The following is a 14,751-nucleotide window of genomic DNA, read 5'->3' as shown; positions in this document are numbered from 1 at the left end:
AGACACTGTCCAGACCCGGCCCCCGGCCCCCGGCCCCGGCGCTGCTTGTTTGTTTGCCTCTGGGACCGGTGGTCGGCCTGCCTGGGCCTCCCTCCCTTCTGCAGCATTCTTAGAATGCTCTTGGTTTCCGTTGTCTGACTTGAAATGTGTTTTTTTAAATGGGGCTTTTCACTTATGGGGGCCTTACTTTACTTTCTTATCTTGGCAGCCCCCCCCCCCCCGCCCCCTTTTGGTAAAGCACCTTTAAGGGAGAGCCTAAGGCGATTTTTTTCCCTCCCTAAACAAAAGTTGTAGTGTGGCTGGATGAGTGAATATCTTGAAAAAAAAAAACAAAAAACAAAAACCTAGCGACTTTAAAAATCACTCCCTTTTCTGGAGGCATCGCCTTCTTTGAAAGCAAAGACTCTCCTGCCCTGGGCCATTGTTGGACATTCTAAGATTGTCCAAAATGTGTGACCTTGGACAGGTCACTCCGTGTCACTCTGCCTCAGTTTCCTTGAGTAGAATGAGAACCATGCTCCCATGCAGTTTGGAGCCGTGATGAAGAACATGTAACGTGGACGTCAGCCGAGAACAGGAGCTGCGCAAAGCCACCCTCATAAACGATCGCTGACTTTTATATGTTCTTGGCGTTTACGTTGGTAAAGGAAATAATAAAGACACGAAGGCAACAAATGCTTTAAAGCCCAGAGGCCGTGTCTTCCTCTGCAAAATGAAGACAGTCCTTTTGTCACCGAGCTGTCAGCACAGGTACTTCGTTCTGTGGCTCATCCGTTCAAACTTGCATCTCTCTCCGTGTGTATTTGTTTATCAATTTATAAATTGGGTACATGGACCACAGGATAGTGTATCTATTATTTACATTCTTTTGCTATTTATTTATTATTATTTTATTTTCTATTTATTTTACTATTTATTTTATTTTTTGAAATATTTTACACTCTAAAACAGATACTGAAAAAAAATTAGAATGATTAGGTGAAATAGATATAAACAGAAGTTTCGTGGATTTTTTTTTTTTTAAGATTTTATTTATTTATTTGACAGAGAGCACAAGCAGAGGGGCAGAGGGGCAGGGAGAAACAGACTCTCTGAGGAGCAGGGAGCCTGATGTGGGGCTCGATCCCAGGACCCGGGGATCATGACTTGAGCTGAAGGCAGATGCTTAACCGACTGAGCCACCCAGGCACCCCGGAAGTTTTGATATTTTCTTTTTCTGTGGTCCTTGTGGATAGAATGCTGGGATGTATAAGAACTATCATGGGACCTTACAAGCTCTGTCATGTGGTTCTGTGAGTATGGGTAGAACCTTCTAGAAGTAACGGCAGGGTGTTATGCTGTTATGCACGAGCATGCGTAGTCCCCTGAGGCCGACTTCCTGGCTTTGTCCTTTAAGAAGCTCAGAGGAATGCCATAGCTTTCTGGGAAATTGGGAAAGGTCTTGTCACTACTAGAAAAGGTGTGGAAGAGAATGGTAATACAGGTTCGTAACCCTTAAAAAGGTGTCTGTGATTTCCTCTTCTGTGAATTGAAACATCGTCACGCTGCTCCGCGTTCTTTGCAGGTGGGCTTTCAATTCCAGAAGGAGCAATGGCTGTGTGTTGTTAGACTCGTCTCCCAACCTTTCTGAGCCTTAGTTTCCTCGTCTGTAAAATAGCGATAAAGACAGGGATACAAATAATTGCCACATAGGATTATGTCCAGGATTAAATTAGATAATCTTGAGGAAATGCTTGGCAGGCTGGCCTGCCTTTGGTCTTGGTCTGTCATCCACCAGGACCTTCAGTTGCTATTCTGCTGAGGTTCTGCATGAGTCTGTCATTCATTTTTATTCCTGTATTTATGTTTTTAAACATAGCCTTCAGTTTTTCATAAGCGTGAATGTGAACACAGTCTAAAAAGTCATCTTATAACTTTTAAAGTGAAAAATACATATTTCTCCTCCAGGTCCTGCTACCTAGAGGCAACTGCCTTTTACCTTTTTAGATTTTTTAAATTCTGTTTCTTAATATACAAATGTGTGCTGCAATTGTTAATCTCTAGACCATCTTTTCACTTATACTGTGGAATATAAGAATTTAGCTTTCTCATGCCTCCTTTCCCTGCCCCCAAAACACATGCTCGCGTGCACCTACCCAAACACACACACGTGCATGCTCCACTTCCTTTTCCCTATCCTTCTAAGATAGTTCTGTTACAAACTTTGCTTGAATCCATACTCCACATAGACTTACAGCTATAATTAACTTACATTTCCAATTCCTGTACATCTTATTTTTCTGCAGCTACTAATTGTATTTTTGGTTTACTTGAATTTTTATGGACATATCAATAATTCATCCCAATATTCTGATAGAACTTATAAAACTCCTTTCAACATAGTTTAAGCACATGGGATAATCTGATCTGTTACATTATTTTCTTCTTGGAGACATCCTTTCCTGAGCTGTTGTCCTTTTTTTTTTTTAAGATTTTATTTATTTATTCATGAGGGGGGAGAGAGAGAGAGAGAGAGAGGCAGAGACACAGGCAGAGAGAGAAGCAGGCTCCACGCAGGGAGCCCCCACGTGGGACTCGATCCCGGGTCTCCAGGATTATGCCCTGAGCTGAAGGCAGATGTGCAATTGCTGAGCCACCCAATTGCTGAACCAATTGCTGGGTTCCCTGTCCTGGGTCTAATGTTTTCCAATTTGTCAAAATTTTCTTTTCCCCAGTAGTTTGGGGAGAAAGAATAGTTGGGAGATGTTTCTTTACTTCTTTTCTTTTCTTTTTTGTTTTTTTGAGATCTTGAATTTCTTAAAATGATTTTATTCTACTTGTACTTTGGATTGTTATTTTAGTTGGGTATAGAAGTATAGGTAGCACATCATTTTCCCTCAAAATTTTTGAGAGCATTGTTTTGTTGTTTCCCTGAATCCCTATTGAGAAACCCAAAGTCATTCTGATTATTTTCAACTTGAGAATGAGCCAAGTTTTTTTCTTTCTGAATCTTTCTTTGGGATCCTCTCTTTATCCTTGGTGTTCTAAAATTTCACGGCGATGCTCCTTTTTCATTTCTTATACCGGGCCCTTGGGTTTTTTATTTTATTTTATTTTTTATTTTATTTTAATTTATTTATTTATTTTATTTTATTTTATTTTTTTTCCTTGGGTTTTTTAAATCCAGAAACTTAAGTCCTTTGGCCCTGGAAAATTTTTTGGGTTATGTCTTTCAGAATATTATCACCTCCATTTTCCTCATTCTCTTTTCCTGGAACTGCTATTGGACCATGATTGATCTTCTAATTTTCTTACTTTTTATTTCCTTTGTGTCTTTATCTTCAACTCTGTTTTTTAACCCTTTCAATAAAGTTTAAGATTTGATTATCATTTAAACAGTTTATTATAATTTTTGTTTTCTGCCTGTTTACATTTCCTTTTTTAAAGACTGTATTTTGGGGGCACCTGGGTGGCTTAGTTGGTTACGCATCTGCCTTCGGCTTAGCTCATGATCTTGGGGTCCTGGGTTCAAGTCCAGCATCCGGCTCCCTGCTCAGTAGGGAGCCTGTTTCTCTCTCTGCCCCTCCGCATTGCTCTCTTTCGCTATCTCTCTCAAATAAATAAAATCTTAAAAGAAAAGATTGTATTTGTTTTTTAGAGCAGCTTTGGGTTTGCAGCAAAATTGAGAGGAAGAGACTGAGAGTTCCCATACACCCTCTGCCCTGACACATTCCTTGTTGATCTTTATAGTGTTCTGTTCCCATTTTGTGGATACAGTATTCCTCTGAGGATATGAATTGCGGTGTGTGTGTGTCATCTTTCTTGTAGTTTTTGTTTGCTCTCTTTTATCTGTATCTTTTGGACTCTACTTTTTATGTTAAAAGGAGTTTCTCAAAAGCCTTTGTGATGCTGGTCTTTGGATGTCTGCTTGTTGTTACGGATCAGGCCCAGAGGATTTTGGGAAAGTTGCCATACAAAGGTACATATGATGTACTGGGCAGGGGCTCCCTTATGGGACGTGATTGTATATGGGTCTGTGGCATTGGGAGCATCCCCCGTTTTCAGTGTCTGCACATCCCTAAGCCTAAGTGTCAGCATTTTGGGGGAGCCAGATAAGGAAAAGGAATGAGAGGGGAGGGCACTTCATCAATCATTATGTGGACAAACTGGTTCTTCTGTTTTCCTCCCATACCCTGGTATCAGCTGTATCCCTGAGTCCAGATTCTCTGTGATTTTTTTCTTGAGTAAACCTCCAGGCTTCAGTGGAGACAGGGAAGAGGCTGCTGTGGGAGGGGGAGGAGGGAGAAGAGTGGGAGAGGGTCGGGTTTCCCTGCCCCCCACCGTAGGTCTTCAGCCCCACTTTTTCACTGTGTTGTCTGCAATTCCTAAGCTTTTTCTGGCTTCAGTTGTGGTTTGAATTGGTTTGCTCCCTGAGGATGCCTTAGTTCTTACTCTTTCAAAATCTGTCTCCACTTCTTCTGCTTTGCATCTTCCAAATTGTGCGGGCATGTCTAGCCTGCTGTTACTTTGTCTCCTCACTGGGTGGTGTGTATATACCTGTGTGTTCCTCACTGCCTTCCTAGTGTGGTTTGGGCAGGAAGAGAGCTAATGTGCATATTCCCTCTGTCCCCTCTCCCTGGAGCCTCCTCTCTCTTCTTTGTCTCCACTTGTGACAATCCTTGATCCTCCTTGACGTGCCTGCCCCACACGTATTCTCATTGAACTTCAACCCAACCTAGAGCTTGCTGCTCTTTCCAGTGGAATGTTTTACATGCCACAGCTTGATTTGCAGGTGCCACGGGAGGAGCGTGGCTTGGGCTGGGTGTCTCAGCCATCGAGAGTGTGCTGAGATAGCCCATCTTGGTGACTCCCAACTCACTTGGGATCAGATCCGTCTGCTTTGCCTGGTCAAATTCAGTGCCTGGTCAAGTTCAGTGTAGGTGCTTCTGGGGTCAGAGGAGCCAGCAGCATTGCTGGCTTTCCCCGTAGTTCTGGGATTTGAACTGCCATAGAGCTATATTTGAGGTTGATTTGGTGGAATGGGCTCCCTACCTCTCCCGCTGCATTCCTAGGTACAGAGTTTTCAAGACACTTTTTGTGTTTCGGTCTTAAAAACCAGCAGATAGATAAGGAGCCCATTGAAACCGCATCTATCAGGCCCTCCGGTTTTATCCCAAATACCTCTGTCTGACTGACCTGCCTAAAACACCACCTGATCCCCATAAATCCCTAGCTCTGAAGCTTCAGCCACCGTTTCCTGATAAAACAATGTCTGATTTTCACCCTGCTTTGATTTTGCTCTAGCACAGTGCCATCTCATAAGCCATTTACTTCCTGTAAAGACAAATGTCTCCTTTTTCTAGGGCATGTCTGGCTGTCCTTATGGGGCTTTCATTCTTTTGCACTCTCCTGGCCCTTTCTTAAATGGTCTTCCAAAATCTATCCTACCAAAATACCCTCCTCTCCCTTTGTGGCCCCCCTCAGGGTACCAGCCCCTCAGCCTAAGTTTTCCCTGGTCCCCTCCAGCACCCCCTACATTGTAGCACTTACTGTCACTTGTCATTTATGATCTGAAATTCTTCTCAGCTGAATATTCAGTTTTGGCCGGAAATTAGTGATCATGCCCTGAGTGCCAGGTGCTATGCTAGGCACTTTCCAGCTGCTCAGCCTCTTTTACTCTTCAAGTGGTGAGTCAGCCTGTCAGGGTGCCCGCTTTACAGATGAGAATACAGAGGCTGGGTAAGTCAGGCACTATGCTCAGGGTCACACATGCTCTCTCCCATTGACAGCTGCCAAACGCTTTTGCGTCATAGTGAAGGTTGTGGTGCAGGTTCTGGGGTTGAAGAACATCATGCACCAGCAGCGGGAGGAAATGGACCAGGCCTTGGAATGCAGGCAGTGAAGGATGATGTGTCAGGGTGTGGAAGAAATCCCTGCAGCAGGAGGCTAGCAGAGACCTGCCCCAGAGGCAGCAGCCCCAGGGGAGCGGGGGCAGGGAGACAGCAGCCCTGGCCCTCGCAGATGTTGTCTTCCCCCCTGGAGGCCTTGGGGAAGATAATTAAGCTCTCATGTTTGACCCTGAGCTAGGCTCTTGGGTTCCCTAGCTGAGGGGGAGTGGGATTTTAAGGTGCCAAAGAGCTCCAGCAGCGCCCTCTGGCCCATCCCCGCTCTGCCCTCCCCTCCCTTCCCCTCCCCTCCCTTCCCCTCCCCTCCCCTCCCCTCCCCTCCCCTCCCCAAGCCTCTCACCTGGCAGGTGGTTTTGTCAGTAAGCCAGAGCTCTCCAGGTAGGAAGTTCCCATCCCATTCACTTGTGGTTCCCTGGGCCCTCAAATTTTCATATGATTCTCAGTGCTCCTTTTCCATCCTTATTTACTGGTGTTTCCTCATGATTTCAAATGCATCATTGGATAGGGAGTGGGGTGCATTTTCTCTGTATTTGCTTATAGACATGAAAGCTTTCATGTTTACCTAGGGTTGTAAAATTTTGCTTTGAGTGTGAAAACTTTTCTGTGGTTTTGTTCCTTTCATACTCTCGTCTCCCTCCCCGCCATGACCCCCCTCCCTCTTTTCCTCTTGGCTGCTTCTCCCCCTCTGCCACAGCCCAATTCTATTTCTTTTCTTTGAACCAGAACTCCTGCAGGTTACTTATCATCTCCAAGTCTTGAATCTGTCACCTTTAGAATGGGCTTTATAATATCGCTCACCTGACCACCACACATGCATGCCCAGGGCCTTGCACACAGTGGCTGGACAATGAATGTTCAATTTCTTTCTTCCTCTTTATTGCTCCATCCACATTGGGCATTGTCTGCTATAACTGGTGGAACCCTCTGGGCTCAGGGTGCTAATCAGCCGTCAGGTGAGAACAGGACTTTGGGAAGGTAGAGTATGGATGCCTCCATCATTTTCTTTTGGTCATTGAGCATGATTCTATAGAGACGCTGTGTGAAATGGGATGGACTTAAAGCTCCTTTCTGTGGGCCTTAGGCCTTCAGATAGAGATCTATAGAAATAGACATTTTTTAAAATAAATATTTTATTTATTTAGTCATGAGAGACACACAGAGAGAGGCAGAGACATAGGCAGAGGGAGAAGCAGACTTCTTGCAGGGAGCCCGATGCAGGACTCGATCCCAGAACCCGAGGATCATGACCTGAGCCAAAGGCAGATGTTCAACCACTGAATCACCCAGGTGCCCTGAAATAGACATTCATGATGTTACTAATTGGCCTCAACTTTAAACAGACCACCTTGAATCAAAAGTAATGCAGATGTCTCCAAATGTGGCCAGTGACCCCTCACTCAGGTATCAAGGGGTCAAGGCTTCTTTGTATCAGGTCAAGGAAAAAAGCAGACATGAGGACCCCCAGAGCCCCTTCTGACACAGGCTGTTTGGGGGCTCTGGGAGCTGACCTCTTTCTCTAGCACCTTCTCTGTGTCAGGTTATTCCTGAGGCTCATTTCCCCAGACTGGAAACTGGGGCTGGCCAAGGGGCCCTGTGGTCAGGGATTATTGCTTCAAGCAGGAAGTGTTTAGTGGTTTTCATTTACTTGTAGTTGGAAAAGGAAAGGCTGGATCTTCCTTACAATAGAGGCAGAAAATCAGCAGGACTGCTTGGCCCATTTTACCTTCAGGAGGGAAATCAGAGCTCCCTCAGGGTGCCTGGGGCCCCATCTCCAAATGGCTCTGCCACCCAAATAAGGGAGACTTTCTTCCACAGGTCTTAAGTCAGAGTGATGTGTGAAGCCAGTCTCACAGCTTGTGTGACCCTGGGCATCACTGTGATGAAGCAGGAGCTCTTGCTCTGCGGTCACGTTGGTACTGGCATCTGGTGCGATTCTTAAAGTCAAATGCTACTTGGAGAATCAACCATACAGTAGAGAAGAAATATATAAGGATATCGAAGAATTGAGTGATCTGTGCCTTTCCTCCCTTACAGAGGGTTTATACATCTTTTTTTTCTCATATCAGTAGGCTATTGGTAAAAATCCATCAGGTAGGGACGCCTGGGTGGCTCAGCAGTTGAGCGTCTGTTTTAGGCCCAGGGTGTAATCCTGGAGTCCCGGGATCGAGTCCCACATCAGGCTCCCTCCATGGAGCCTGCTTCTCCCTCTGCCTGTCTCTGCCTCTCTCTCTGTCTCCCTCATGAATAAATAAATAGAATCTTTTTAAATTAAAAAAAAATCCATCAGATAGCTGTCAAAAAGAACCCCTTAACATTTTATTTTTTTTATTCTTTTAAAAGATTTTTTATTTTATTTATTCATAGAGACAGAGAGAGAGAGGCAGAGACACAGGCAGAGGGAGAAGGAGGCTCCATGCTGGGAGCCTGATGTGGGGCTCAATCCCGGGTCTCCAGGATCACACCCCGAGCTGCAGGCGGCACTAAACTGCTGCGCCACCGGGGCTGCCCACCCTTAACATTTTAAAAGTTGAGTTTCTAAAGGCCACAGCCATGGTTATAGTCCAGTAGAAATTAGAAATAAATAAGACTAGTGGCATCCGGGTGAGCTGAGGTGGTTAAGCATCTGACTCTTGATCTCAGCTCAGGACTTGATCTCAGGGTCATTCGAGCCCCAGGTTGGGCTCTATGCTGGGTGTTGAGTCTAAAAAAAAAAAAAAAAGAAAAAAAGAAAAAGAAGGCTAACCTCCTGTTCCCTAAGCTTGACTATTTAGAAATTAAAAATGCATTCCTGGATAATTACCAGGGTAAGGAGGGTATCAAAAGGGAGATTGTAAGCCGTCTCAGAAGAAATGAAAAGGAGAGCATGTTATACCAAACCTATGAGCCATAGTGAAAGAGGTATCCAGAGGAAAACATGCAGCCCGCAGTAGCTTCGTTATTAAAAGAGGTGGAAAATAAGGATGATGTTAAAGTAATCATTTTCAGAGGTTTGGAAAAAATACAATAGATTAAATAAGCCCAAGGAAAAATAGAAACAGAAAGCTAATTTTAATGAAACAGAAAATAAATGGAAAGCATTAGGAAGGAATATCAATTTAATTGCTGGTTCTTGGGCAGCCCGGGTGGCTCAGTGGTTTAGCGCCGCCTTTAGCCCAGGGTGTGACCCTGGAGACCCGGGATCGAGTCCCAATCAGGCTCCCTGCATGGAGCCTGCTTCTCCCCTTGCCTGTGTCTCTGCCTCTCTCTCTCTGTGTGTGTCTCTCATGAATAAATAAATAAAATCTTAAAAAAAAAAATTGCCGGTTCTTGGGAAGCACTAAACATAAAGGTTTACCGCATATGATCCAAGAGAAATGTCTTGAGTATCTGCACCTTCGTGCAATGGGATATGGCACTGCCATAATAATTACTTTAAAAGCATTTATAAGAGGAATGAGTGGAATGTTTATGTCCAGTGGAAAAGCAGAATCAAAAATTTCATTTATAGCATGGTTATTAACTATGTGGATACCATCTCCCATCTCCCTCCTGTCCCCAAGCAGTGAAGAAAAGTCTGAAAAGAATACAGACTTAATTAGGTGGGAATGGAGTGTTGACACTCATGACAACACAGAAGGACCTTGAAAACATTATGCTTATCTGGGAGAAGCCAATCACCAGAGACCATAGACCATAGGATTCCATTAATATGAAATTTCCAGAGGAAGCAAATCTATAAAAACAAAGTAAATTAGTGGTTGGCAGGGTCTGGGGGATTGGGGGCTTAAGGAGTGATTGATAGCTAAAGGGTATGAGGGTTTTTTTGGGGGGTGATGAAAATATTCTAAAATTGATCGTGTGATGGTTGCACGCCCCTGAATATGCTAAAAAACCACTGAGTCACACATTTTCACGGGGTGAATGGTATGATACGTGAACTGTATCTTCAGCTGCGGCAAAAAAAAAAAAAAAATCACACCGGTTATCTTGGGGGATGGGAATATCCATGATTTCCCTTTTGTTTTTCCACCCTCTTCTGTAGTTTCCAGCTTTCCACGTTTTCCAGATGTAATTCTACCTTCCTTGTATAATGGAAACGATGATGAACCACTACAACACTTTAAGGGAAGGATGTTCACAGTTGGCCTTTTAGCAGAAAAGGCAGTGATGGGAAAATCTGCTAGCCTACCTTCCGAGGGAGGTTGTGGGGAGGTCTCGGAATCCGACCATCCGGAGACCAGTTGGCCCGGATCGTGGCGCTGTCAGCGGCGCGGGGCTGTTCTCCTGTAAGTCAAGGAGAATAAATGAACCATCATTCGCCCGAGCTCCCTTGGGGGCAGGGTCACATCTCCGGGAAAAGCCGGGGGTCTGGGAAGCCGGGGCTGGCGAGGAGCCGGTTTCCAGCGAGGTATGCTAAGAGGTGCCAGACCCTGCGATCCGAGCGCTAACTTAGAGAAGGCTGTTACTTATATAACTTCCTGTAATTGCCCGGCAGGAGCCGTGGCCGAGAGCCGCCCTCTCCCCTGTGCCGAGCGAGCGGGGACGCGGCCCTGCCCTCCTCGCAGCCCCTTCACTTCTGCCTTGGCCCGACGCCGAAATGCCATTTTAAACAGCAGCCTCCGTCGTCCTTGCTGAAGATGGGGAACTCTTACGCCGGACAGCTGAAGACGACGCGGTTCGAAGAGGTCCTGCACAACTCCATCGAGGCGTCCCTGCGGTCCAACAGCCTGGTGCCCCGGCCCGTCTTCTCCCAGCTGTACCTGGAAGCCGAGCAGCAGCTCTCCGCCCTAGAAGGTACGAGACGCGCGTGTGTTATTTTCCTGCGTTGTGTGCAGCTCGGGTTGCACCAGCACTGGGAACTCTTTCTGCTCCCCTCTGTGTGCAAAACGTGGGGAAAGAAGTATCGGAAAGGTTGCACCTACGTCTTTACTTGCCTAAGACTATTTTGGGCCACAAAGTGACAAGGAGTAAGATTACCCTTCGGCTCCCAGGAGGAAGGAAGAGGGCTGCGGCGGACGGTAGTTGAATTGGTTGTTCCTTTTGCTCTCATTAGGTTTGATGTGCTCCCTGGATGAGTGAGAAATTTTAACACGCTCTGGCCCTCGGTGATACACATATATTTTTTCTCTCTGTCCCGGGATGCACGGCCATATCTTTGCAGATTAGTCTAGGTGGTTTCTCTGTGGGATCGCAGATACAAGAGCCCTCTAGAAACTTTGAAAACCCAGGAACAGACCCTGATGAATGGAACGTGTGCCAGGAATAAAGGAATAAGTTATATTCGGGCATGGGGACAACTTTAGGATTTACTTAATTATCCAGAAAATAAATTGGTTGTGTGTTCAGTCTTCAGTTTGCCTCTTCGATAGCCATGTGCTTTCATGTCAGAAGTAACCCCACAGCAATCCCTAGGATGAGGCAGTTACTGTTAAGCTAAATTCTTGTGGTCAGTTTATGCCTCCCACTGGAAGTTCCCTGCAGACTGCACTTAGATATCGAAGGCAAAAAGGACCGTTGCTTAAAACAAAAATTAATTAAGAAAGCATGCCAGGTCCTGTAGTGGGGAGGTCACGATGTCTGTGGCTCCGTGTCAGTGTGCATGTGTGTGTGTGTGTGTGTGTGTGTTGGCAGGTGTGGGGATGGCTGGCGAGGAGGATTGCGCATAAGGGAAAATGAGGCACAGAGTTGCCGGTGTGGTATCTGATAGTTCCTTATTCTAGCAGGGAGGCGTTCCTTGTGTCCATCCTTGAAATGTCCTTAACCATTAACTTTGCAAACAGCACCAGTAAGGACCTCAAAATGCTGAATGAGGGACTGGGAGAAACTGGACTGTGCTCAAAAGCACAAACGAGGAAAACCAAGAATTCTCTGGTATGGAGAGCATGCTCATTTTCCAGCAGGGGAGGCACTGCTATCAACACTGGAGGAGACGCGCTGTGTTTCTGGTTAGCTGACACGCTTATGTAGAATGTGTGCATTAAACAGTCATCCTTAGCTACTTTCAGTATCGGAAGGCTTTGTTGCTAATGATACATTAATGACGGTGACAATGACGACTTAGTCCCCCTTAAAATCTACAGAGTGCTTTCCACCTCCACCTGCTAAAGCGATGAAATCCCACAATTTGGGAAGATGGGAGGTGGGTTTGCTTGCAGGTTGCAGCGTCAAGGAGTGCCGGAGTCCTGGAGTTCACCCTTGGCTTTGGTGGCTCTGTGATGGAAAGGCGGCAGACAGACAGGTGGTTAGGTAGGTGGGGAGTGCTCACCTGTGGGGAGAGAAGAGCAAGGTTCCCAGTCAGCTTTTCCTTCTGCCTGAGGTCTCTGGGACTACCTGGGAGGTGGCCTCTGGAAGTCTGAACATTCAGACTTCCTGGGATACTCCCGGCCCTGCTGATAGGGCAGTGGGCCTGTGGCACTTTCCAGGGACAGCTTTGAGGCTTACCCTTCTCATGCCTACCGGGTTGAGGACTGAAGGCACCTTGCCAGCTGCTCTCCTGTTGTACAAAAACCGGAGCAGGCCCTCCAGCTTTCCCTGTGTGTCCACACACGGAATAGAAAAATCCTGCCGGGGTGCAGGAAGGACAAAAGAGGGGTTTGGTGGGAAGGGGAAGACCCACTTTTTAGTGTGCAGGATGTCACCATAAACCCAACACACAGCTCTGCACCTGGTTGTTTCTGCGTCATAAAACTTGGTGCAGACGGCCTGCACTGGCCTCACCTTGTTTTGTGCGTCTGTCTCTCTGCCAGGGTCTCTTATTGCCGTCCTGCCTCAGACAGTGACATTAAAGGTGGTTTTTATGGCCAGGGTGCTGGCCTACTAAACACCCCTGGGTCTGTTACCATTTTCTGTGTTCATGAGGGCGATTCAGCAGGGACTTTTATGACTTTGTTCCCTGGATTAGAGGTCTTACCACCTCCTTCCAGGGGGAAAAGGCTTTATGTGTTGTTTACTTTTTCAAGAGAAAGACCAAACAAAACATACCACCCCAGCATCTTGAGATAAGTATTAATGAATTAAACAAGAGGCAGTTAATTCTCGGAACCCCATCGCCTTCAAGTGTCATATGGTTTTTAAAATTTTTTAAAGATTTTATTTATTCATGAGAGACATACAGAGAGAGGCAGAGACACAGGCAGAGGAAGAAGCAGGCTCCCTGAAGGGATCCTGATGCGGGACTGGATCCTAGGACCCCAGGATTACAACCTGAGCCAAACACAGACTCTCAACCACTGAGCCACCCAGGCGTCCCCATCTGTTTTTTTTTTTAATTTTTTTTCTAGTGGAAAGAAAACAAAATTGAGCGTAAACATCACAGGGAATAGCCTCAGGCTTCGCAGAGTGAAGTAGTGAGCCAGCATCTCTGGGTACCTGTGTTTCCGCGTGAAGGTCCTAAGCTCCCAGTCCGGATGGTTTTGTCTGACACCGTTAATGCCCTCCTCCCCCCGGAGACCTTGGCCAGCAGGCTGGTTTGGTCTGCTCCTGGCCATAAGTCTCCTCGCCCTCACTGCTCTGCCCGACTGATCCCTTCAAAGGCCCTGGGATGTCTGCTGTAGACCTTTGACCTTTGAGGTCTGCTTTCTTATCAACTGGATTTTGAGCTCTTTCTTAGACTCCCTGAGGCTTAAGACTGTCTCTTTCATTCTTTCTGAGCGTCTGAATTCCTCTCCCTTTTGGCTTAGCAGAATAATGAGCAGACAGGCATTCCTGGGCGCCCTCAGAGCATCCAGTGGCTCTGACTTTCTCGCCCCTTTTTACTCAAATTGTTGGGGTCTTTGCCATTCCCTCTGAGCCCCTGGAGCCCTGGCTCAAAGACTAGAGAGGATGGTACAGCAGAGATTTGGCGCCACCCACCCCGCAGGTGGCTGCAGGACGGTCCCACCCCCACGGGGACCTGCTAGGGACCTGCTGCATTGCTGGCGCCTGGGGTCTGGGCGTGACTCCATCCCCTTGGTGAGAGCCACTCCACGCCTGCATTTAATGGCAGGAAGGAAGCATCTGAAGGGAGCTCCGGAGTTTATCCCCACCCCCCCCTTGTGTTCTTCCTGGGTAATCTTTTTACGGTCTTCCTGCCACCTCTGTGTACTGGAGGCTCAGAAAGACAGAGACACCAGGAATTCTTCATTTCCGGCTCTGCTCTACCCAAGGTCACGGGCCTGAGCTGACTTGAAATGTTTCTTCTGCCTTGTCCCATGGGCACCTTTAACATGGTGGCCACAGTGAAGGCACATTCCCAGCACCCTGTCCTGATTAAATCCCATCAGGAATATTCTGTGTAACTCTGAGGGCCGGATTCCCCCACATTCACCATAGCAGCTCAAAGCACCACACTGTGAAGATGCAGGATCTGCTGCACAGAGAGGGTGAGTAACTTGGCCGTGGCCACACAGACAGTGGCAGGCCCGAGGACTGAAACCTGAGCTCCCTGATTCCCAGGCCCTCTCTTAACACCACACACGATTTCATCATTAACCTAGAACCACTCAGCCCACTGGATGGAGGGTGCTAGGGCCCAGTGAGAGGAGGTGCTAGGGCCCACTGGATGGAGGGTGCTAGGGCCCAGTGAGAGGAGGTGCTAGGGCCCACTGGATGGAGGGTGCTAGGGCCCAGTGAGAGGAGGTGCTAGGGCCCACTGGATGGAGGGTGCTAGGGCCCAGTGAGAAGAGGTCAGAGAAGTGGCAACAAAGAAACCAGAACTAAAACAGGAGACAGAGAAACAAAGAAAGAAGAAACAACGGTCTTCCAGCCCTACTGATGTAAGGAAGGTTGTAATGACCCTCTTCTGAGAAGAAATTTGCATGCTGTTTCTTAAATGACATTTAAGCCTGGACAAGTTGAGAAACATCTTCACCAAAAACGTTTGTTAAAAGAAGTTAGGACAGGGATGCCT

The 14,751-nt window shown here is 46.7% G+C and overlaps 1 protein-coding gene and 1 long non-coding RNA gene across 9 annotated transcripts in view; one reads left to right on the top strand and one right to left on the bottom strand.

Moving 5' to 3' along the window:
* GREB1 (growth regulating estrogen receptor binding 1) overlaps window positions 1-14,751 on the top strand; it is a 135,543-nt gene that overhangs the window by 50,005 nt on the left and 70,787 nt on the right. For all 8 annotated transcript variants that reach the window (XR_013349755.1, XM_077844102.1, XM_077844099.1 and 5 more), the window contains exon 2: window positions 10,360-10,658. Coding sequence is in view for 7 of the 8 variants with exons in the window: in XM_077844102.1 (XP_077700228.1) it covers window positions 10,502-10,658 (157 nt within the window). In the remaining variant the exon portion in view is untranslated. The remainder of the gene's footprint in view (window positions 1-10,359; window positions 10,659-14,751) is intronic.
* On the bottom strand, window positions 6,998-10,793 carry LOC144281237 (uncharacterized). Its single transcript, XR_013349756.1, has 3 exons — window positions 10,517-10,793; window positions 10,054-10,148; window positions 6,998-7,177 (listed from the first exon to the last, which is right to left on the bottom strand). It is a non-coding gene; the product is annotated as an uncharacterized LOC144281237 (long non-coding RNA).

This window comes from Canis aureus, chromosome 12 (assembly GCF_053574225.1).
Source record: "Canis aureus isolate CA01 chromosome 12, VMU_Caureus_v.1.0, whole genome shotgun sequence".
Classification (NCBI taxonomy): Eukaryota; Metazoa; Chordata; class Mammalia; order Carnivora; family Canidae; genus Canis; species Canis aureus.
The sequence above is the reverse complement of the archived record's forward strand: the minus strand, read 5'-3'. Positions and strand labels throughout refer to the sequence as shown.